General features: G+C 45.7%; 1 protein-coding gene across 3 annotated transcripts in view; it reads right to left on the reverse strand.

Moving 5' to 3' along the window:
* SLC13A3 (solute carrier family 13 member 3) overlaps nt 1–18966 on the reverse strand; it is a 135394-nt gene extending 116428 nt beyond the window's left edge. For all 3 annotated transcript variants that reach the window (XR_005202283.1, XR_005202282.1, XM_037743017.1), the window contains exons 1-2: nt 17844–18966; nt 15498–15937 (exon numbers count right to left, since the gene is read on the reverse strand). Coding sequence is in view for 1 of the 3 variants with exons in the window: in XM_037743017.1 (XP_037598945.1) it covers nt 15498–15937; nt 17844–18126 (723 nt within the window). In the remaining 2 variants the exon portion in view is untranslated. The remainder of the gene's footprint in view (nt 1–15497; nt 15938–17843) is intronic.
* Nucleotides 18967–24705: the final 5739 nt, after the last annotated feature.

Here is a 24705-nt window from a genome sequence, read left to right on the forward strand (position 1 = left end):
ATCTGTGTAACATAGAAGTGCAAAGTGAAGCAGTAAGTGATGATATAGAAGCTGCACCAACTTAATCAGAAGATGAAGCTAAGGTCACTGAGGAGGGTGGCTACACTAAACAACAGATTTTCAACATAGATGAAATTCTCTTCTATTGGAAGAACATGCCATTGAGGACTTTCATAGCCAGGGAGAAGTCAATGCCTGGCTTCAAAGCTTCAAAGGACAAGTTGACTCTCTGGTTAGGGCCTAATGCAGCTGTTAACTCTAAGTTGAAACTATGCTCATTTACCATTCTGAAAATCTTAAGGCCCATAAGAATTATGCTAAATCTATGCTGCTTGTGCTCTATAAATGGAGCAACAAAGTCTAGATGACAGTACATCTCTTTACAGCATGTTTTACTGAATATTTTAAGCCTACTGTTGAGATATACTGTTGAGTAGACTGTGGAAGGGAATTCTTAAGGAACTTCCACAGTCAATGGATGGCTTGACCAACATTAATTTTCATTCCTTACTAGGTATGTCCATTGGACAGATGAGGAAACTGAGACCCAGAGGGATTAAGACATTTGTCACAGGTCACACAGCTGGTACATGACAGAATTGAAATTCCAGTGATATACACTGCTATTCCCATATTCCCACACAAATGCTGAGATTTTTTTTCTTGTTGGAGCCATCAGAAGATCAGGAGGTTATTATGTGTATTGAGTGAAGAAATGTAACACATGGCCTGAAATCCAGAGACACACTTCAGCTAAAGGAGAAATCTTGTGTTCCATCCTCTTACCCCCCACCCACTTAACTTACTTTTAAAGATTGTCAGAGAGACGGGTGAAGAGGCATCCCATACCATTTATTGAGCACGTACTATGCACCAGACACTATGTGCAATGCTTCTTCAGCTTTTCTCGTTTTAGTTTTACAACCACCCTTCCAGATGGGTGTGGTTACCTTCATTACAGAGGAAGGGACTGAAACTCAGAGATGGGTCTTCTGACTCCAAAGTCTGTGTTGCTCACCCTCAACTAGACTGTTCCCAAGCCTACCATCTTGCCCACCTTAGGGCAAAGTTGGAAAAAACCCAGGTTGATGGGAGCTGTTGGCAAGAGACCCACATGAGCTGGGTGGGCCTGACCACTGGCATCCAAGGCAAACTAGAGAATGTGACTCAAGGCACCCATGATTTCATTGTACTACTATTTGTATAATAATAAATACCATTTTTTGAGGAACGATACCTACAATTTATGAAATTGTTTTCCAAGCACTGTGCTAAGAACATGATACAGACACTTCCTGATTTTTGATGGTTAGATTTAGAATTTTTCAACTTTACAATGGATTTATTGGGAGTATTAAGTACATTTTTAACTTAGGATATTTTCAACTTACAATGGGTTTATTGAGGGGTAACCCCATTGTAAGTTAAGAAGTATCTATATAGAAATACATTTAAAAAACTTTATGCTGGCCAGTGTGTAAAAAAAAAAAATTACATGCATTACTAACAATACAGAAGGATAAATAAAAAATTGGTTACCTGGCTCGTCTCCTAGAAGGTGCACTAGGAGGCTTGGGATGCTGGTGTAGCAGGGACCACCCATATGCAGCTTCCCTTGGTCCTTGGTGCCACTTCCCTGGAATACATGGCCAGCTTTAAAAACAATCCTCAGGCTTCCCTACATTTGGGGTATCTATGTGATTAAGATCTGGCCAATGGGAAGTTAATAGAAGTTGTTATGTGGGACATTTAAGACTGTGTCTTTAAAGAAGCATACCCTTTATTCTTTCCTCTCCCTTCTTTCTTCCTGACTCATGGCTTAAGCTCCAGCAGCATTGTAAATCAGGAAGTGTAAGGCATGTGTTATACTGGTGCCCTCCACAGACCCATGCCTCCTGGTATTCACACCCCTGTGTAGTTCCCTCCCACAGTGACTCTGAGCTTGGCCATGTAACTTGCTTTGGCCAATGAAACATCAGCAAATGTCATGCAAAAAAAGGCTTAATAACCATTTGCACATTAAGGCTTGTCTTCTTTAATCACTCCCTCTTGGCAGCCAACGTCACACCATAAAGAAGCACGGACTAGACTACCAAATGATTAATGACTCTATAGAGAGGAGCCCTGAAAGACAGGAAGCTATTTTAGATGTTTCAGCCCCAGCAGAGCTCCCACTAAATGTAACCCCCTAAGTGATCTCAGCTGTACCATGTGGAGCAGAAGAACCACCCAACTGAGCCCAGTCAATCACGGAATTATGATAAATAACAAAATTAATGTTGTTGCAAGTTGTGAGGTGATTTGAGAGAGAAATAAGCACAAACCGACCTTAAGAATGAAAGGTATACATAAGGATAGAAAAGCAGAAAGATGGGAGTTGGGATCCTTCATGAATTCATGGAACCACCTCTGTACTTTGTTTATAAGGCAGTAGAAAGCCTAATATGTTGAGCCTTATGTGTCTGTTTTCAGTTAGGTGTGACTGAAGTTGTTATTTTGGGGACATGAGCAAGCAGAAGACTTATTTGCACATCATACTCTGTTATGAATGTTGGAATGCACTGCCCAATGCCCCTTTAGGAATTAAAAACTCCATCTGCTTGGAATGCTTCCAGCAGTCAAGCCTCAGCTATGAGCCCATTTGATGGTTGCCTCAGCAAACAGTGCCACTTTAGCCAAGGTCATGTGTCCTTCCCAGAGTGGCTGGCATCCAGTTACTGACTGAAACAGGAATGCCCAGCCTCCTCACCCCAACTTGAGACAACTTTGAGGGGCCATCCCCCTTCAAAGAACTCATGCAATTGCCCAAGGGCTCTGTCAAGGCTGCATTTCAGCTCAACATCTCCCTTCACCATACCTTTGTTTCCCTCCCTTCCCTTACACAGGTGTGGATCCCAAAGGCATGCCCTAATAAATTTCCTACACACTAGTCTCAAATCCTGGAAAACCCAACCTACAACACAGTGTTTTTCAACTCTTTGAATGTTATACTATATGTCCATACTACTCACTTAAAAAAAAAAAAGGTGAATAAGACAGAATTCAGATGTAGAACCATATCACAGTGTGGGTTCTCTAGGAAACAGGGGGTTAGGACTGCCTAAGATTTATTGGGAATAACACCTGTGAAAAGGAAAAGGAACAGGGAGAAGCAGGATTGGGCAAAGGGAGGCACCAGGCAGCATTCAGGCAGGACAAAGTCTCTGCCAGCACAATGGAGAGCCCCAGGCAAAGCTCACCCATTGGAGGAGTCCTGCGCCAGGTGGGTAGATACTTATACCCTCATCTTGCTCAACCAGCCTATGGGCTGAGGGCCTCCCTGAGGAGAGTATGACTTTAACTTGACAACTGAGGCAGTTTCCAAAGGAGCTAATAACGGCTGGGCTGAGAGTCCCAGTTTGAAGGGGAATCTGAGCCATGCGTGTCTATGACTCCCACTAGCTGGAGGGGCTTTTTCGTAGTCATCCAATCTGATACACCTAACCAACTTAATAGGTCAACAAACAGAGGGTCACAGTGTCTGTTCCAATACCACCCAGAGAGTCAGGGTCTGAATTATGGCCAGTACCCAGTCCAGGCGTCCTTCCATCAGACTTCAAGCCAACTCATGTGAAGAGAAAGAAAGCATGGCTTTGAGCTTCCTGTAGGCAGAGGCCATGCCTGCTCAGACACAGCTGTCTCTCCACTTCCTGGCACATGGGTGGGAAATCAATATGAGTTGGGTTGAATTGAATTGATGTACAAAGTCCAACATTTGCTGACCTCCCACCAGAAGTGCTTTTCCTTTAGTCGTTTAGCACAGAACCAGGTACCTATCAACCCCTAATTACAGGGAAGTATGATTTCTAACTGGGAAATAACAAGCTATGTGAGGTATGAATAAATATATTAACTATGGTCATCAGCCCGGTTATGGTGGCTGGCTGTGTGCCAAGCACAGTGCTAGGCATTTACATGAACGATCAGGTCTTGCCTGGTCTTTCAACCCTCCCTCCCTCCCCTTCATTGCTGGGGGCTGTCCTCTTTGCAGCCTTCTTTCTGCTTCTTGAGCATAAATCCAAGTTCTCTGCTTTTAAAAACGTTCAGTCTGCCTGGATCTCCTTGTGCATCCTCCCCAAGCTCCCGCCACCATCACAGTGACTGGTTCCTTCTCCTCACTCAGTCCTCAACTCAAATGTCACCTCCTCAGAGGGTCTGCCACCCCCAACCTCCTGATCTAATGAAACGCAGCCTTCTTCAAGTCCACGTCACTCACCCTGTACAAAATCCCCCTGAGTTATTCCTTCATAGCATGATTTGTTGTCTGAAAGTGTTCACTACTAGATTGAACTCCAGGGGAACAAGGGAGTGTCAATTGCCCCCTGCCACACTCCCAGTGCCTGGAACATAGAGAGGAGCAATAAATATTGAAGGATGAAACGCGCTCTATACTACTGGGTTTTATTGTTAGGAACATCGGTCAAAATCATGACTATTGTTCATGCCACAAGGATTAATTGAGCACCTATTGTGTACCAGGCATTATTCTGGGTGCTGGGGACACAACAGTGATCAAAGCAGACACCGGTTTTGCTCTCACAGAGCTTTCATTTTAGTAGCTCTGATAAGATGCATGTGTGAAATGCCCGGCGTGTCACGTGGACCTTGGTGCTATGAAGAAAAATAAGGTAGGCAGTAGGAGAGAGTACGAGGGGAATCTTGGCACCAAATTTCATTCTTCCCTCCACAGAAGGGACTTTCAGTTCCCCTCCCCTCCACCTCCGCACCCTGACCCCCGAACCCTGTCAACATTTCTCAGTGTGACATTTGGTCTGAGGTCTCTGCAGCTCCAAGAACAATATTGGCTTTGATGCAGGTCCCAGGAGAGAGCCCTCAGACTGGAGTGGGGATTAGACCCCGCTTCTTTCTCCTGGAGGGGAAGTCAAGCAGTTTGACCTTGTGGGGCCTTTCCTCACTGTGGGAAAGGGGGCAGGCCTGGGCCCTCCTGGTGTGGAGCTATGGCTAACCCCGGGTTCTGGGTCATCCTCAGGCCTCCTCCATCCTGGACAGAGGGTCGAGGTTGACAAACATGAACAGGCCTTTGATTGGCAGCAGACACCTAGTGTTCTGTTTTTTGTTCCAAACCTCAGGCCAGAAACATACACTGTTTTGCCTCCAGCAGGGAAGACAGTGGGTAGGCGGGGCATGCGTGTGTGTGTTTGTGTGTGTGTGTGTGTGTGTGTGTGTGTGTGTGCGTGCGCGCGCACACGCCTGCGTGTGTGTGTGTGTGTGTGTGTGTGTGTTTGGGGCAGTGGGAGGAATCAGAGGAAGGCTCACATGGATCCTTGATTTTCTTTCCAACAAGCAGGCTAGGTTTGGAAGAGAGAATTCAATTCAATTCAAAATATCTAAGGAGCACCTACTAAATCCCAGGCACCACGGTACAAACTAGGACTAGAGCAGTGAACCAAACAGAGCTCCCTGCCCAGAGCCCAGGTTCTACAGGGGGCCACAGACAGCAAACAAATGAACAAGTGAATACAGAGGCTGTCGGGGGCCATGATGTGCTGGAGAGGAATGAAGCTGGGCAGCCGATGGGGCCGGGGTGAGGGTGCCCAGACAAAGTGGCATTTGGTAGAGACCTGAAGGAAATGAGGAGGCAGCCATGTGATGATCAGTGGGAACAGTGTTTCAGGGAAAGGGAACAGCGCTACGAAGGCCTGAGATGCACCGAGACTGGCATGTTGGAAGGACAGCAAGGAGCCCAGTGTGGCTTACCCAGGGGAACATGGGGAGAAGAACAGCAGGGGGGTCAGAACCAGGAGTGCTGGGGTAGGTGGGGGGAGGTTGAGCTGTTGATCTTCTCCCCCGGGTGAGGTGGGGACCCCAAGAGTGGTTTTTCCTTTTTTTTTTTTAGTTTTATAAATTTATTATTATTTTTTAGTTTTGTTTTGTTTCTTTTTAGAGACAGGCCCTCACTGTGTCATCCAGGCTGGAGTGCAGTGGTTCAATCACAGCTCACTGCAACCTTGAATTCCTGGGCTCAAGTGATCCTTCCCGCCTCAGCCTCCCCAGTGGCTGGCACTATGGGCACGCACCACCTTGCCCAGCAGATCTGAACTGAGGTTTAATAGAGTTCCCGGGCTATGTGGAAACAGTGGGGATGAGGGCAGAAGCGGGGAGAACCATGAGGGGCCACTGCCGGGGTTCAGGGAAAAGATCACATGGTCACATGGCCTCCGCCAGGGTGGCCAGGAGAAGAACAGATTGCAGGTCCAAATTCATCAGCGCTTTTTTTTTTTTTTTTTAACAGAGTCTCGCTCTGTCACCCAGGCTGGAGTGCAGTGGCATGATCTCGGCTCACTGCAACCTCTGCCTACTGGGTTCAAGCGATTCTCTTGCCTCAGCCTCCTGAGTAGCTGGGACTACAGGTACCCGCCACCACACCCAGCTAATTTTTAGAAACTGGGTTTCACCATGTCGGCCAGTCTGGTCTCAAACTCCTGACCTCAGGTCATCCGCCCACCTCGGCCTCCAAAGTGCTGGGATTACAGGTGTGAGCCACCACGCCCAGCCTTATCAGCTTTTTATTGAAGTGAAACATAAATACTGAAAAGCACACACATAAACATGCCTGCAGTTTGATGAAGTTATTTACAAACCCAATCCACCCACATAACCAGCATCAAACTCAAGAATTAGAACTTGTCCCTCCCCCCAGAAGTCCCCAGAAGCCCCCTCCAAATCACTGCCCCTCCTCCAAGGGCAGCCGCTCTCCCCACTTTTTAATTATATTTTGAAAGTGACTCTGGCAGGATCTGCTGCTGGACTGAATGGGGTCAAGGGGAGCTGGTGAGAGATGGGAGTTGAAGAGAGCCTGCAGGTTTGGGGTGAATCTCTGGATTCCTGGGGCTGCCATTTACTAAGACAAAAGTTTGTGGTGAGGGCAGAGACCAAAGGTGAAACTAGGGGTTTGTTTGGGGACATGTTGAGTTTTGAGATGCCTGTAAGACCCCTGGGGAAGATACAGGCTGTCTTATCTAAAGGCTGCAAATTCAAATGCTCTCAGGAAAAAGTAACAGGAGGGGTAAGACATAGCTCACGCTCCTCTTACCTCTATAAGAAGTCCAATGGGACCAGCGTGTGATAAACAGTGACTCAGAGCCAAGGAGCAATGGGGGCAGTGGAGACTGGAGTGAACTGGAAAGCACAGGCCCCTCTAAAAAGAGGAGTTAGAACAGGGTCCCATTGTGGCCAGATCTCCTGATGATGCTTCCAGAGAAGCCTGATGTCTGGATTTTTGCACATGAAACCATCCCAATTGTTTAACATCGGCAACTAAAAAGCAAGCATTATGTGGACCCAACAAAACTGCCTACAGTTATAGCAACTCACTGGATCTAGATCAAACCCTCTACTTTACAAGTGCAGAAACTGAGCCACGGGGAAGTCTATAATTTTCCCCAAACTCACAGAGGGAATTGGTGGCAGACTTTGGCCAGGCCTTGAGTAGGCTGGGACTCAGTGTGGGGTTCCCACCTCCCAGGCCTTGGCAAGAAGGGGCTGGAGTCAGTCCGTCTCCTTGACTTTGCTCTAGATAGAGAGGCCCCAAACTGACCATGAAAGGCAGCAAGATGCTATGAACAAGTATGGCTTTAGGGACCTGAGATCACTGTCTGTGTTGCTTAGGAATACTTTTGGCTTCAAGTGATGGAAAACCTGATTTGCAGTGGCTTCAGCATTGGAGATATTTGCCTGTCCATGTAATAAGTACAGAAAGCGAGGTCTGAGGTCACTAAGGGAAGACTCACACTCTGCCCACTCCTCTACCTCATCATCTTCCTCTCACTGACTCTTCACTGTCAGGGGTGGCCTCATGGTCTCCAGATGGCTGCTGAACCTCGTTATCGCCATTGCAATGAAAAGCAGAAATTGTTGATGGCGATGTGCTGGTGTCAGGGAGGGAGAGAGTTCTTACACCTCCTCACTTTCTAGGAGAAGCAAAATCTTCTGCAGACGCAATCTTCACAAATTTGCTCTTGTATCTTATTGGTCAGAAAAGGATCGCATGCTGATATGGTTAGGAGGTTTGTCCTCTTCAAATCTCAGGTTGAAATGTGACCTCCAGTGCAGGAGGTGGGGCTGGTGGGAGGTGCTGGATCATGGGGGCAGATCCCTCGTGAATGGCTTGGTGCCCTCTCCGTGGTAACCTCTGAGTGAGCTCTGGCTCTGTTAGTTCACAAGAGAGCTGATTGTTTAAAGGAATCTGGCTCCCCCCCTTCTCTCTCTTGTTCCTGCTCTTGCCATGTGACACTGTCTGCCCTCCCTTTACCTTCCGCCATGATTGGAAGCTTCCTGAGGCCCTCATCAGAAGCAGAGGCTGGAGCCATGCTTGGACAGCCTGCAGAACTATCAGCCAATTAAACCCCTTTTCTCTGTAATTTACCCAGCCTCAGGTGTTTCTTTATAGCAATGCAAACAGCCTAATACACATGTCCCTTTCTAATCAGGGACCAATCTGACCTCTCTCCTGAGATGAAGCTGTCTTCACCTAACTAATATCTAGACTAACTGGGGTTCTGTCCAAAAGGAATAAGGAGGGTAGGCCAGGTGCCGTGGCTCATGCCTGTAATCCCAGCACTTTGGGAGGCCAAGGTGGGTGGATCACTTGAGGTCAGGAGTTCGAGACTAGCCTGTCCAACATGGTGAAACCCTGTCTCTACTAAAAATTACAAAAATTAGCCAGGCATGGTGGCATGCGCCTGTAATCCCAGCTACCTGGAAGGCTGAGGCAGGAGAATCGCTTGAACTTAGGAGGTAGACATTGCAGTGAGCTAACACCACTGTACTCTAGCCTGGGTGACAGAGCGAGACTGTCTCAAAAAAAAAGAAAAAAAAGAAAAAAAGGAGGGTGACTTTTGGTAGGCAATAATGCCTGGCACAAACTCTACCATTTCCAGGCTGATGACTCTGGGAAAGTTGCTTAGCACGTCTGAGCCACTACTCCCCATCTGTACAATGGGTATGGCAGGTGGATATGTTGTTTCTTGCCCTCTCGGGCATCCATTTCCTATTTTTCTGATAACATACTTTGATTTTCCTTCAGGTAGGAGTACTCAGAACAGCAGCCTCAGCATCATCTGGGAGCCTGTTAGAAATGCAGACTCTCAGGGCAGTCTCAGACCTTTGATTCAGAAGCTTTGGAATGGCAGCCTGGTGATGTGGGAAAGTGCATCTTGTCGACCCTTAGCTTATAAGGGGAACACATGAAGCTGCATTACAACCGCCTGTTGGTTGTTCTCTAAGAACAGTAGCCACCTAAATGACATCATAACAACATTGCTCACTGTCACCACGTGCCATGCCCTGTGCTCCAAGTTCTCCACGCACTTCTTCATATGAATGCTTGTGGTGGACGTGGACGTGCGACCCAGACCCCTTCAAGGAAGGACTGATTGCCCCAGTGGCAGGGAGAGTGGTCTGCAGTCAGCTTCTGTGTTCAGCCCCTCCACGGATCACCTCACAGTGGGCAGAGAGTGGCCTTGCCTGAGCTCGGTCCCTTCCAGGGGTTACCTCCCAATGACTGCACAATGTGAGACTGCAAAGTCCTGGCCATCTCAGGCCATCTTGTGACATCTCTGAAGAGCCATTCCAGCCGCAGAGCTCCCACGGGATTGGCTGTAGCTGCTGCTAGGTCTCAGTTCCACTTCTCCCTTCCCCTCTCCTGCTTCCTCCATGCTGTGGAGTTGATCCCAAGGGCCAGCCTTCACAAACATCCTGCAGCTCAGCTGCATCTCAGAGGCTGCTTCCCGGGGATCCTGACCAGTGACAATACTCACAGTAACTCCACCATGCAGCACCATTGTGAGCCCATTTTTCAGATGAGGACACTGAGGCTCAGAGAGGTACAAGGAAGGGATCCCAGGCCATGCACCTGGTAAACAAGGAGACATGGGCTGGGAAGCCAGCATACTTGTGAATAGAGAAGTGGCACGTTCTGGCTTTAAAAGGGTTCCCTGGGCTGCTGAGTGACGAAGAACGAAGGGGCCAGGACAGAGGCCAGGGGCTCCCAGGCAGCAGCTGGACCTTTTCACCCCTGCAGCTTTTTCGGAAGAGCCAGACACAGCCCATGTGCTCACTAAATACCCAGTAAAGGAGTGAGTGAAGAGAGAATGGATGAAACATTAAGACCGGAAGGAACTAGATATCCTTACGTCCGTCTCGATCACTACATGGTGCACAATTAGCACAGTGCCTGCTACATATAGGTGCTCAGCTAAGGGGGTGTTGAGTGAATAAATGAACACGTTCAAGGAAGGGAGGGAGGGAGGGGAGGAAGGGAAGCAGGGACTTGGGAAGAAAAGATGGAAATAGAGGAAGGAGGAGGGGAGAAAAGAAAGGGAGGAAGAAAGAGGGGAAGGAGGGAGGAAGAAGAGAAGAAAGAGAAGGGAGGTTTCTTTACTTGTCGGCACCGAGAATGACAGTAAATTATGACCCCTGGTGGCAGAAAAGTGCACAGTCCTTTGAAATTGCGGTGCCTAGAATTAAGGACCCAAGGGGAGACTCCTAGCTCCCCAAGAGGTTAGGGCTGCATTCATTTGCTTTCTATTGCTCTTAAAAGAATACTTTAAACTGGGTAATTTATAAAGAAAAGGAGTTTATTCCTTACTGTTATGGAGGAGTACAAGGTCAAGGGGGCACATCTGGTGACAGCCTTCTTGAAGTTGGGGATTCTACGGAGACCTGAGGCAGCACATGGCATCACAAAGCAAGGATGGTGGGCGTGCTAGCTCAGGTCCCTCTTCCTCTTATCAAGCCGCCAGTCCTGCTTTCATAATACCCATTAATCTATGAATCCACACGTGGATTAATCCACCATGAGGGCAGAGCCCTCAGGATCCAATCACCTCTTAAAGGCTCCATCTTTCCATACTGCTACATTGGGCATTAAGTTTCCAACACCTGAAATTTGGACACATTCAAACCACAGCAGGTGCAGACACTTGTAAGAACACGGGCTCCTCCATCAGGGTTCTGGCAGTCAGTGACGGCTGGGTTAGGACTAGAGTGAAGCAAGTGAGGCACGAATTTAAGGGGGCACCAAAAAAACTCAATAATCAAGACAAATATCTTAATGGGATGGTTTTAAAAATCAAATTGGCAAACTATGGCCCACAGGCTGTCTGATTTGTAAATAAAGTTTTATTGGAAGCAGGGCCAGGAATATGGTTGACTCTCAGTTAAATCAGAGATTATGCCCTGCATGCCTTCACTAACGCAGGTGTTCCCAACCCCTAAGGTAGCACGAGGTGTGGGCGTGGTCAGCTCAGCCCATCCAACAATAAGAACACCGCTTGTCTGGAGCACTTACTACACCAGCTTTAAAGCAGCTCTGCTCTGGAACTACCTCTCTTGGCCCCATGGACTGGGCCTAGAAGCACTTTTAAATGTTCCAGGAATGTGGGCCTGTGTCAAGTGTTGGTCGCATCTCAGTGTCATATCACATTTCCCTGGCTCTGCCATTCACTGAGTGGCCTGGGGCAAGGCTTAATTTCTCTTGTGTCTCATTTGCATCTTCTGTAAAATGGGTTAATACATGCAAAGAACGTAGTCACTCTATAATAAAGTCAGCTGCTGTTAAAAGCACGGGTCTGAATCCCAGCTCTGTCACTAACACCCTAGAACAGGTTATTTCCCGTTGCCGAGGGTTTCCTCCACTGTAAAATGGAGCTTATAATCCTCACCTGGCTGGGTTCAGGTGGGGATTCACACAAAACTGCTGATGTGTTGGCTCAGCTCTGTAAAGCACCTGCAGCTCCCCCGTGGACGTCAAAGGATCTGAAAGTGCAGAGGGCTCCTTAGCCATCTGTAAGATTGAACTAGGGAAGAAATCCACTGTTCACATAGGAACGTTTGTTAACCCTTTATGTGCCACTGTGGGCTAAGTGCACAGATGGACAATTCTCCTGGGGGCATTTGTGAAGTTTCTCCAGTCTCCAATCTCAATACTTGCAAAGATCATGACTGTTTTCTGACAGCTGCAGCTACCCCCACCGCCACTGGCCACTGACACAGGAGGCAGAAAGAAATTATTTAGGCGGATATTGAGGGCAAAAGAATCCTTGGCAGAATTTCCCTTCTAACAAAAAGCAGCCCCAGAAATCATTTATTTTCTAACAAAGAGCAGCCTGAAAAATCCAGCTGCAAACATAGATAAGGAAGCTGGATGCCTGCACAGGGGAATGCTGGTAGCTGTGCCAACAGAAAAGGGATGCCTGGGAGCCCGGCATGTCCAGCACAGAGGCTCCATCTTCCCTTTTCTTTCACCAAGTGTACAGTCATAAAGAAGTGGGCGACATGGCACAGCCCAGAGAACTCGCATGCACAAAAGATTGCGGTGGGGGCACCGAGATGCATACGCTATGCAAATGGCACACCTGGTCCAACCAGTTTTTCATGCCCTCTGTAGATCAGACACCATCTCCTCACCAGCTCATCTATAAAGACCCCTGCATTTCACTGCAGATCCAGCAACCCATTTTTCCAGGACCCCTCTTGTAGCAGAGAGCTATTCTCTTTCTTTCACCTATTAAATTTCTGTTCTTAACCTCACTCTTTGTGGGTCCACATCCTTGACCTCTGTAACTATGAGACAAGAAACCTCCAGTGTTACCCCAGACAAGGCTGCTCCTCCATCACTCTTCCTGCCTCAGTGGCTGCCTGGTCCTGTGCCAACCAGTTGGCGCATGCTCACCATGGCTTCTACCCTGGCTAATGTTTTCACGGGTCCAGCTGCTTTTAGTTGCCTCACTTCCAGGTTTCCTGCTTCCACTCTTGCCCTCTAGGTTTTCTGCCAGCAACCAATGCAACCTTGTTACAGGGCCCTTCAGGATCTGGCTCTGCCTCTCCCAACTCAGGTTCTGCTCCTCCTTGCTCGCTGATGCCGGCCACATCCGCCTTGCCGTCGGGGATGTTCCTTCTTCACCAACTTTATACGCCACAGCCTGCCTGGGATATGCTCCCGTCATCTCCTGTGTTTTCAGGTTTTCCTTCACATCTTCACTCACCACTGTCTGAAACTGTCTTATGTTCCCCTCTATTATAGCAATCTCCAGTGCCTGGCACCTAGTCAGTACTTATTTGTCCATTCTCACGCTGCTAATAAAGTCATACCTGAGGCTGGGTAATTTATAAAGGAGAAATTTAATTACTCACAGTTCAGCATGGCTGGGGATGCTCAGGAAACTTACAATCATGGCCAAAGGGGAGCCAAAAACTCCCCTTTTTTCATATGGCAGCAGGAAGAAGTACTGAACAAGAGAAAAGCCCCTTATAAAACCATCAGCTCCTGTGAGAACTCACTATCACGAGAACAGCCCCCAGGATCAAATTACCTCCCACAGGGTCCCTCTGGGGATTATGGAAACTACAATTCAAGATGAGATTTGGGTGGGGACACAGCCAAACCATATCAGCTAAGGGATTTGTTGACTTAATGCACAAAAGCACAAAGCAGGTACTAGCCTTATAGTACATGTGAGGAAACTGAGGAATGAGCCATCTCAGTCATGTTGGGAATATTAACTGAAAAACTTGTCAGCTCCTGTGGCCCTGGGAGTTCCTAAAAAATGTTATATGCCAATACTTATTACAGTGCTATAAAGAAGCACCATATCCCATATCTCATTTGTCAGTGGAAAGAATACAGATTTGGAGCCAGGTAAAAGTGCCTCTTGCTACCTGTGATGTCTTGGACAAGTTCCCACCTTTTGGGATCAGTTTCTCCATCTATAAAATGGGGACAATGCCTAACTTAAGAGTTATTTTAGATCCAGTGTAAAAATTCCTAGCCCAAATGCCTGACATGCAGTAAGCGGGCAATATTAGTTTTCCTCTCTGCTAGTCACAACTACCCCGGTAGGGAAGTTTTCCCTCATTCCTAGCCATCCACTCCGTGTTCGGCATTTGGGGAGTGCTGACTGTGATGAATGAAACAGACATGGTACTGGTCCTACCATTACAGAATGTTTGCTTCACATGAACAGGCACGGACTGTATCATCTCTGAACACAATGGAATGAAGCTAGGAATGAGTAACAAAAGAAAAACTGGAACATTCATAAGTGTGTGGAAATACAGATTTCTAAACAATCAAGGAGTCAAAGAAGAAATCACAAGAGAAATTAGAAAATACATTGAGATGAATGAAAACAAAAGCACAAAATACCAAAACCGATAGCGTGTGATGAAAGCAGTGTGTGGAGGGAAATGCACAGCTGTAAATGTCCATATTAAGAAACAAGACAGTAACTATGTGAGGCGATGGGTGTTAAGTAGCTCAGCTGTAGTAATCATTTCATAATGTATATGAAAACATACTGTATACTTTTTTTATAAAAATAAATTTTCATACAAAAGAATAGGCGCTGTGTCTGCCTGGCTCACCACTGTACCCCATCCCCAATATGGTGCCAAGGAACAGAGAAAGCACTCAAAATATGTTTGTTGAATGGAGTTTACAAGGAAGACAGGTATTTTATACCTCCCTTCCCTCCTCACCCACACATGGCTTCTTCTGGGGAAAGAAATTGAGGCTGGGCAAGGTTAAAAGCTAGCTCCTAGTACTTCTAAATCCACACTCAGTTTACCTGTGCCTTAAGCCAGACTTCATCAAACTTCAGTCTTCACGAGTCACTTTACCGTTTTGGCTCTACCTACTTATTGCCTGTGATAGAAATCAACTCAGTTTGCTTACCTGTATAAACTTAAAAGGAATTTTACATCAATCACTTGTCTTACTTAGAAGGTAACCACAAAAATACAGAGCAATAAAAACAATGTTAACATGAATCTCAGTTGCCTGAAAGTTGTAAGTCTGCTTTTTTAAGAGAGAAATCGGAGTTAAACAGAGTTTTCATTTTTTGATTATGACCCTGAAAGAGAAATATATTTGACATCAAAGCTCAGTACATAGCCTTGTCTCACATGAGAAAGTTTCATAAAACAATATGCTGATATTGTCTATTCTGTAATTCTACTTCATTTTAAAAAATTCTAGTTGTATTCCCATTAAACTGGTTTCAAGATAAATATATCATGTGCAACAAAAAAACATTAGGTTATGGGGCTGATAAAGACAACTATCAGCAACTGGGACTTCATCCTTGTCTCACAGGGACTAAAAAGAGAATGAAGTTCTCATGTGGTTCAATGCTCCACCCATGTACCTGAGATTTACAAGTCACAACCTGGGGGAAAGCCTGTCCCAGATTTACTTTTAAATACCCAATTCCACCTAGAACGTGTCTTAGATACATAGAAAGCTCCACTAGTGCAGATGATGACACACCAGGCACGATCACACACCACTTAAAAATATCTTAACACCTTTACTTAGATCTACTCTCTTACTCGCAGCATTTCTTCAAATGTACTTTGAAAAAACAGCTTCACTGTGTGTGGTTGTCAGACACATTCTTCTACCCAACCATGGACCTCTTTCGTCCTCTCAGGCGTACTTCATCTAATTTTTTTAGCACTGGCCTGGCCTTTTTGGAGGAGGTGGAGTAGCTCTTCAGAAAGGTTTCAAACACAGTTTCAGTGTTGGGATGGGTACTGAGGAAGGCCTTCTCCAGGACATAGAGGTCTACTCCCTTATCCTCTGGAAGTGCTGAAATGAAACTCAGACCAAAGTCTATCAGCACAATGTTCAGCTCTTCCGGGGGGGGTTTCAGGAGCATGTTGGAGGTGGTGAGATCACCATGAATGAGGTCTTCGTCATGCATTCGAGCCAAAACCTGCCCAATTGCCTTGGCTAAGTTGGAGAGACTCTGGGGAGTTTTTTCAGCCTCCATAGTGGACTGAATATAATCTCGAACAGTCACCGAGCCTTCAATCTCTTCCATATATAAGCAGTTGGAAGCATAGTCCACAAAAAAGACAACTGGGGCAGATATTCCTGAAATCAAGACATAAGTGGTTATTGGGGTAGATTTTCTTTTTTAATGGTAAACTTAATTTTCAAAGATTAAGCCAGTTTTTCCAACTATATCTACTTATTTCAGGATGATTTAGGAATGCTGCATGAAATGGTACAACTTAACTCATCTGGAATATTCCCCTGCTCATGCCCTCTGCAGGACTATGCCTGGGACCACCCCACAGCTAAGTCGAGGAGGCAAAAGCTTCCTCCTCCCTTCCAAACCACCCTTTCTCACTGAACTTCATTTATCACACTCTCTCCCTGAAAAAACAAAACAAAGGCCAGGTGCAGTGGCTCATGCCTGTAATCCCAGCACTTTGGGAGGCTGAGGCAAGAGGATCACTTGAGGTAAGAAGTTCGAGACCAGCCTGGCAAACATGGTAAAACCCCATCTCTACTAAAAATACAAAAATACAAGTAGCTCGTAGTACCAGCTACTTGGGAGGCTGAGACAGGAGAATAGCTTGACCCAGGGCGTAGAAGTTGCAGTGAGCCAAGATCACGCCACTGCACCACTCCAGCCTTGGTGACAGAGCGAGACACTGTCTCAAAAACCAAAAACAAAAACAAAGAGCAAGGCACAGCCCAGTCAGGGCAGGTTCTACTGATGAGGTCACAAACAGGAGGCCAAGCAGTGGCTGACTTCGAGGTTTATCTTCAGAGAGGACAGTGTTCAAATCCTGTCTCCTTTTCTTATTAGTTGTCTAATCTTAAAGTTGCATTAACTTCTCTAAGCTTCAGTTTCTGCTGCTATAACATAGAACAATAGCACCAATAAACTCAACGAATCTTTACCGAAAGTCAACCAGGTTCAGTATACTTTTCTAGAAACTTAGAGATAAATCAATGGGGATATAGCAATAAACAAGGCAGTTATAATACAATCCCTGCTTAACATATCATAAGAGGCCGAAAACGGAAATATGAACACACAAATAACTTCATGAAATCTTAAGTCTTTACAAGGGCAGCATGTGCCTGCTTGTTGGCTAATGAATTTCTCGGCTCCCCTCCCCCTGATCTCCCAGCACTTAACAATGTTCTGGTGCCCACCGCTGTCTAAAAAATACTGATAAAAGAAAGAAAGGCAAAAAGTGTAAAAGTGAAAAGCCAGTGCTTCTGAGTCAGAGGCACACGGACCTGAGGGCCTGGACCGGCCACTTAGTAGCTGTGCAACCTTGGGCAAGTTACTTCTCTCTTGTCAATTTCCCATCTGAGGACAAGGTTTATGGTGCTGGCGTACAATGATGTTTAATGAAAAAATAAATAGGCAATTTAATGAAGTCCAGCATTTATTGAGCACTATGTGCCAGGCACACATTCGAACATAATACATGGCACATATACCTTCTCTAATGGTCACAACATCCCTATGACATGGATACTGCTACTATGGCTCCCATTTCACAGGTGAGAAAAATGAGGTTGAGAGGCTAAATAACTTGTTGAAAGGCTACATAAGAAGCAGCAGAGTTAGTATATCAACCCAAAGAGCCTGGCTCCAGGGCAAATACTTGTAATTACATCTGTTTCTTAAGACTAGTAAGTGAATAGATAATGATCGAAAATTGAAACCAGTCAAATAGGGAAACCAAGGCTCAGGGAAGTTAAACATGTTCAACGTTGAGCAATAATGACAGAGCCCAGATCTGAACCAGGCAGAACGGCCCAGGACAAACGCTTGACCCTGCAAGGCCACGTGGTTTCTTAAGACTTAACGAAGAAAGGGATGAAAGAATAACATTTCCGAAAGGCAGGCCACGGCAGAAGGCACATAAGGAGAAGCTGAGGCAAATCGAGGCTCGGAGAGCAGGAAAGTCCCTCACCCATCCAAGGCCCAGAGCCCCGGGGCCACCCACGCCGGGATCCGGGCCCACCTTACCCGCGCGGCGGCAGCGGAGGAGCGCCCGGGCCTCCTGCACCGTCCGCCGCCTGCCAAGCCGTGCCTCCAGCGCCGGGTGCCGGTAACCCTTGGGAAAGCGGTGCTTCACCACCGCCGCGCGGCCCTGGAAGCGGCCGCGGAACACGCGCGCCTCGGCGCCCTGCTTCACCAGCTCCAGGCCGCTCAAGAAGCGGCTGCTCCGCTCCCGGGCCGCGGCCAGAGCCTCAGCCTCCGGCGCTGGTTCCTCGCCACCGTCCGGCACAGCAGCTCTGGGTGCCGCCATGACTGTAGTCCGCGAAACAGCTCCGACCGATCAGCTGTCCCTGAAAACGATCGCGATGCCTCGGCTCGCTTCGGAAATCCTCGGACTTCTTCTGCTACCCGAATGCGTCTACCCCGGAAACTTCCGGCCTGTGAGTGGTTACGCCTTTCAACTTTTAGACTCTGAAGCCTTGGGTTCCCTGCAGGAATGGCTCTTGCGGCCCCGCCTTCCAACTCTTCCGTTGTCTCCGTAGCGTTCGGCAACTCTCGGAAAGCGGCCCTTCCCCACTCCTCGGCCCTCTCCGGAAATCTTCGGTGACTCTCGCAGCCGGCTTTGGGGCCCACCTCCAGGCTGGTTGTCTCTTTCCGGAAAACTTCGGCGCCTGTCGAGAAAAACGTCGGAAGCTCTTTGCTCTTTTCAGGAGTCTTCCTGGACAGCTGCACCCCCTAGTAGTTTGTTTTTGGAACTCCTCTTCCCCTGACTCCTAAATTTTCCCCAAAATGTACTCAAGCTAGTTAGAGTCGCGCGGATCAAGACAATGAACCATGTTTCCGACATCGTCTTAAGTGGTAGGTTAACTACCATTTAGTGCATTCAGAAGAAATAAGGTTAAATGATGAAAACCCTTCTTACGGAAAAGAAAATGGAGACTCAGAGAGGGCAATGGGGGTGGTGGGATGGGGCGGGGAGTGGGGGCTGGGGAATCCAGGAAAATTTTCCGGAGACAGAACCTAAACTGAATTGGGAGTAATTTAACTTTTCGGTTTCTACCTGTTTCATTGTAAAGCTAATACAGGCCGTAGCAAATTCTTACAATACAGAACTTTGCACACACGCACACACATCAAAACCTGCCTCTCCCCCTTGCAATCTGTGACGCCTCTGGCCGTTAGTTTCTTTCCAGACTTTTCTTTTATTCAATGTGCACACTCACACATAGTTGTGGCGTTTTTTCCAATATAAATGACGTCATACTGTGGGTTCTTTTGTAACTTGCTTTTCATTTTCCTAGACAATTTATCTCGGACTACATTCTATTTCAGTACACAGAGCTACCACCTCCTTCTACCTGTTCAGGTAGTTTCTTGTTGCTAAACAGTTGTTTCCAGTTTGTTGTTTTTCAGGAAAACATTTTACTTACTATTACCAGTTTATTATAAAAGACAGTATAAGAGATAAAAATGAACAGCCAAATGAAGTGATACATAGGGAAAATTAAATATGGTAAGTATCGTAAATAGTTTTGAAATATGTATATATTGTGTAATGGCTAAATCCAGCTAGTTAATATTACCTCACATACTGATCATTTTGGGGCTGTTATCTTGGCATTTTTTCAAGAATACAACACATTGTTATTATCTACAGTCACCATGTTCAATAGATCTCATGAATATATTCCTCTTGTCTAACTGAAAGTTTGTGAGTTCAGTTTTTTTACCTTCCTTATGTAAGTGAGATCATGAGATATTTGTCTTTCTGTGGCTGGCTTATTTCCTTTAACACAATGTCCTCCAGTTCCAGTTCCATGTATGTTGCTGTAAACGACAACGTTTTTCTTTTCTTTTTTTTTGAGACCGCGTTTCATTAGCCCACCGCAACCTCTGCCTCCCTGGTTCAAAAGATTCTCCTGCCCCAGCCTCCTGGGTTGCTGGGATTACAGGTGCATGCTAATTTTGTATTTTTAGTGGAGATGGGGTTTCTCCATGTTGGTCACGCTGGCTAATTTTGTATTTTTAGTAGAGACGGGGTTTCTCCATGTTCATCGCGCTGATCTCGAACTGCTGACTTCAGGTGATCCGCCCTCCTGGGCCTCCCAAAATGCTGGGATTATAGGCATGAGCCACCGCACCCGGCCCCATTTCGTTACTTTTTAAAGCCGAATAGTATTCCATTGTGTATATATGTACCACATTTCTATCCATTCATTCGTTGATGAACACTTAGATTGAGTCTATGACTTGGCTATTGCGAATGATGCTGCAATTAACAGAGGAGTGCAGCTATCTCTTCAATATACTGATTTTGTTTCCTTTGGTTATGTATCCAGTAGTGGGGTTGCTGGATCATAAGGTAGTTCTATTTTTAATTTTTTGAAGAACCTTCATACTGTTTTCCATAATGTCTGTACTAATTTACATTCCTATCAGCAGTGCAACAGTTCCCTTTTCTCCACATCCCTGCCAACACTTTTTATCTTTCATATGTTTAATAACAGCCATTCTAACAGGTCTGAGGTGATATCTCATTGCGGGTTTAATTTGCATTTCTCTGATGATTAGTGATGTTAAACATTTTTAAAAATATACTTGTCCATTTTATGTCTTCTTTTGAGAAATATCTCTTTGGATCTTTTGCCCATTTTTAATTCAGGCTTTGTGCTTTCTTACTGTTGGATTGAGTTCCTTATATATTTGGATATTAACCCTTTATCATATGTATGGTTTGCAAAATTTTTTTCCCATTCTATAGCTTGTCTTTTCACTCTTTTTTTTTTTTTATTGACTATGCAGTGTTGTTTTAGTTTGATGCAATTCATTTGTCTATTTTCACTTTTCCTGCCTGTGTTTTGGGGGTCATATGCAAAAAGTCATTGCTTAGTCTGATGCTATGGCATTTTGCCTGTTTTCTTATAATCGTTTTGGATCTTACATTTAAGTCGAATACATTTTGAGTTGATTTTTTTGCATATGATCTAATTTCTTTCACATGAATATTCATTTGTCTCAACACCATTTATTGAAAAGACTGTCCTTTCTCCATTATGTGTTCTTGGCATGTTCAATGACAATCGATTGACTGTAAGTATGTGGATTTATTTCTGGGCTCTCTATTCTGTTCCATTGGTCTGTGTGTGGGGGCTTTTATGCCAGTGCCATGCTATTCTGATTATGATAACTTTGTAGTATATTTTGAAGTCAGCTGGTATGATGCATCAGGCTTTGTTCTTTTTACTCAAGACTGCTTTGACGATATGGAGTCTATTATGATTCTTTATAAATTTTAGAATTTTAGAATTTTTTTATCTCTACAAAAAAAGTCATTGGAATGTTGATAGGAATTACATGGAATCTGTAGGACATTTTAACAGTGTTAATTCTTCTCCAGTTTCATTACTTTTTTTGTTTTTTGGTCTCTTATAAACAGTGCTGCAGTGACCAGGGTTATTCAGCCATCTTTGTACGCATGAATGAGTGTTTCTGAGGACATCTTTCTACAAGTGATATTGCTGAGTTGTAGATGAAATTCTACACCTGTATATGTCGAATTCTACTTTGAAATTCGACACCTCAGCCAAACTACTCTCCCAAAGTTTTGTGCTTATTTACACTTCAGCCAAACTCATGCCTCATTTTCGCATATCTTCAAGTTCATCAAGTTCAGGTGCTGGCACGCTCAATCAGGGGGTGGAGTGGAGGGTGCTCAGGTTCCAGACAGCAAGAACGGACACAGGGTATGGTTGTGTTGGAAAAGGACCAGCAGCTACACATGGCTGGAGCAAGTTGGCACTGGGGACAGGTTGGGAGCTGAAAGAACAAGGACCGTGGTCTGGTCCCAAAGAGGTGGGGACCTTCTTGCTGGAAGAGAGGTGCTGTGAGCCTGAGGTGACTGCAGCAAGCATGGCCCTTTGAGGCCTTGACCTCTGATGGTGGAATAAGCAGCTGGGCTCTGAGTAGAACAGCCAAGCAGTAAAGGGGAGAGAGGCTTCTACTTTTCAGCCCTTTCTGAGTCTGAAAGAGAACCTATGGCCTCTTCCTCACTTCCCACCCATTACCACCAGATGCCCATTCATTCATGTATTTACTAATTCATTCAATAAATATTTACTGAGTGACTACTATGGGCCAGGCACTGTACTAGACCCTGGGGACAGAGCTGTAAACAAAATAGAGAATAATTATTACTGCCTTCATGGAGTTTATATTCTAGTGGGTGGAAACCGACAACAGACAAATAAGGAAAATGTGACCTTGGCAGGGCTAACAGGTAAAATGGTGTGAAATCAAGCAGGGAAGGGGGATGGGAAGAATGGCGTGTATCTGGGCTTGCCAGGGACCGCTGCAGTTTTTGCCTGTTGCCCTGGCATAACTTTTTTTTTTTTTTTTTTTGAGATAGAGTCTCATTCTGTTGCCCAGACTGGAGTGCAGTGGTACAATCTTGGCTCACTGCAACCTCCACCTCCCAGGTTCAAGTGATTCTGGTGCCTCAGCCTCCCGAGTAGCTGGGACTACAGGCATGTGCCATGACCATGCCCGACCGATTTTTTTTTTGTATTTTTAGTGGAGATGGGATTTCACCATGTCAGCCAGGCTGATCTTGATCTCCTGACCTCAAGTGATCTGCCTCCCTCGGCCTCCCAAAATGCTAGGATTACAGGCATGAGCCACTGCACCCAACTTAGTATCCCCTTTTTACTCTCAAAAGCATCCTAGTTTGGATGATATATTATATGGTTACCCTATGGGTAGTAGAATGGAGATGGGAGGGAGTGATGCAATTTTATTTTATGTTAGTTTTTATTTTTATTTTAATTGAGACAGGGTCTTGCTCTATTGCCCAGGCTGGAGTGCAGTGGTGCAACCTCCTGGGTCTCAAGCAATCCTCCCTCAGCCTCCCAAGTACCTGGGACGGCAGGCATGTGAAAAAGATACCAAATTCATTCATTGTCTCTATGTTTACCAAATTCACCATGCTCAGCCAATTGTTATCATATTTTGTAGAGACAGGTTTCCCTGTGTAGTGCAGGTTGGTCACAAACTCCTGGCCTCAAGTGATCCTCCTGCCTCACCCTCCCTCCTGATCTTCTGGGATTACACACGTGAGTTACCATGCCCAGGCTAATTTTAAATAAAGTGGTTGAGAAGGTGTCAATGAAAAGGTGACATTTGAGCCTTGTGAATGGATTCCTGGGGGAAGATCTTTCCAGACAGGAGGGGCCCCAGGGAGGAAGTGTGCTTGACATGTTTGAGGAAGAGTGAGTTCTTTAACCTTTCTGTGCTTTAGTTTCCTCATCTGTAAAATACGATTTTACATAACATCTACCTTGTAGGGTTTTTGTGATGATTCAATGAGTAATGAGAGGTAAAACACATAGAATTGTGCTGGGCACATGATACACACTTGAAATGGAAGCTGTTATTATGATGGAGTGTTTAGTACGATGACTATTACAATTGGACCCCCAGTATCCAACCACTACTCCTTATAGGGGATGGGGCTTCACATTGTGTGGAGTCTCAGGGAACACAGAAACCACCTCCCACTATAGATGCCTCTCCTTTGCCCTATCCTCGTGTGGCTTGCAACAAGAACCCTGACTTGTACCACTCCTGAGTGGAGGTGTGTTGTGGTTACTGTATTAATTAGCTAGAAAACAAAATAAACTGCTGTAACAAAGTAACCTACAAATAGGGGCTTAAATATCTGTGAGATTTATTTCTTGCTTATGTAACAGTTCAGATTTGTCATTCTCAACTTCTGGCTTCCTCCTGAGTCTATTCCACTTGTTGCCCTCTCCATGCAGCAAAAAGGGTGATAAGGATCAGGAAAAAGAGATCAACCAGCTAAGAACTTGGCCCAATACATATGTCACTTCCACTCTCATCCTATTGGCCAGAACGTAGTCACATGAAAGATGCAAAGGAAGCTGGGAAATGTATTCTTTAGCAGGGCAGCCACAGACTCAGCTAAAACCATAGGGGATTATTACTAAAAGGAAGTAGGAGAGGAATGATACTGGGGGACAATTAATAGACTGCAATGGTTTGATATTTTAAATTGCAAGTAACATCAGTCAACTAATTAGCAATAAGTTGATTTATTATCTTACAAAATTTCAAGAGGTGTAGCCTGGTACCGTGGCTCATGCCTGTAATCCCAAAACTTTGGGAGGCCAAGGCAAGTGCATAACCTGAGGTCAGGAGTTCCAGACCAGCCTGGCCAACAGAGCAAAACCCCATCTCTACTAAAAATACAAAAAGTTAGCCAAGCGTGGCAGTCTACACCTGTAGTCAGGAGTCTGAGGCAGGAGAATCACTTGAACCCAGAGGCAAGGTTGCAGTGAGCCAAGATCACACCATTGCACTCCAGCCTGGGCAACGATAGTGAAATTCCATCTCAAAAATAAAATTTTTCAAGAGGTGGAAGATCCCAGCTGTCATTAGATACCAAGGACACAGGGTCTTTTCATTCTTTTCCACCAGCCTCAGCATGTTGTTTTGGTCCTGATTCTTGTCACCTTATGATCTCAAGATGGCTACCAAAGTTCCACACGTTATCTGAAGACACAAAAACATTTGGTTCAAGAAGAGGGGTAGTACCTCCTGTATACTTCTCTTTATCTGGGAGAAAATCCTTTGCTGAAGTCTCTCCTCTCCCTGTCACTTCCTGTAAAGGGCATTGGTCACAGTTGTGTGTGACCAAAGGCACATAGTTGTGCGTCTTTGGCTTAACTACAGAGGAAGCTGGAAAAGTGAGGATCTGGCATCTTCAGCCCCTGAAGATGGAGATGTGTTCTACAATCAACGAGGAAGGGAGCTGGGCATAGCTACTAGAAAGGCAGCCACCAATGGCTGGCACACTGTGATGCACCCACCAACA

Source organism: Cebus imitator, unplaced genomic scaffold (assembly GCF_001604975.1).
Source record: "Cebus imitator isolate Cc_AM_T3 unplaced genomic scaffold, Cebus_imitator-1.0 Scaffold132, whole genome shotgun sequence".
In the NCBI taxonomy this organism is placed as follows: Eukaryota; Metazoa; Chordata; class Mammalia; order Primates; family Cebidae; genus Cebus; species Cebus imitator.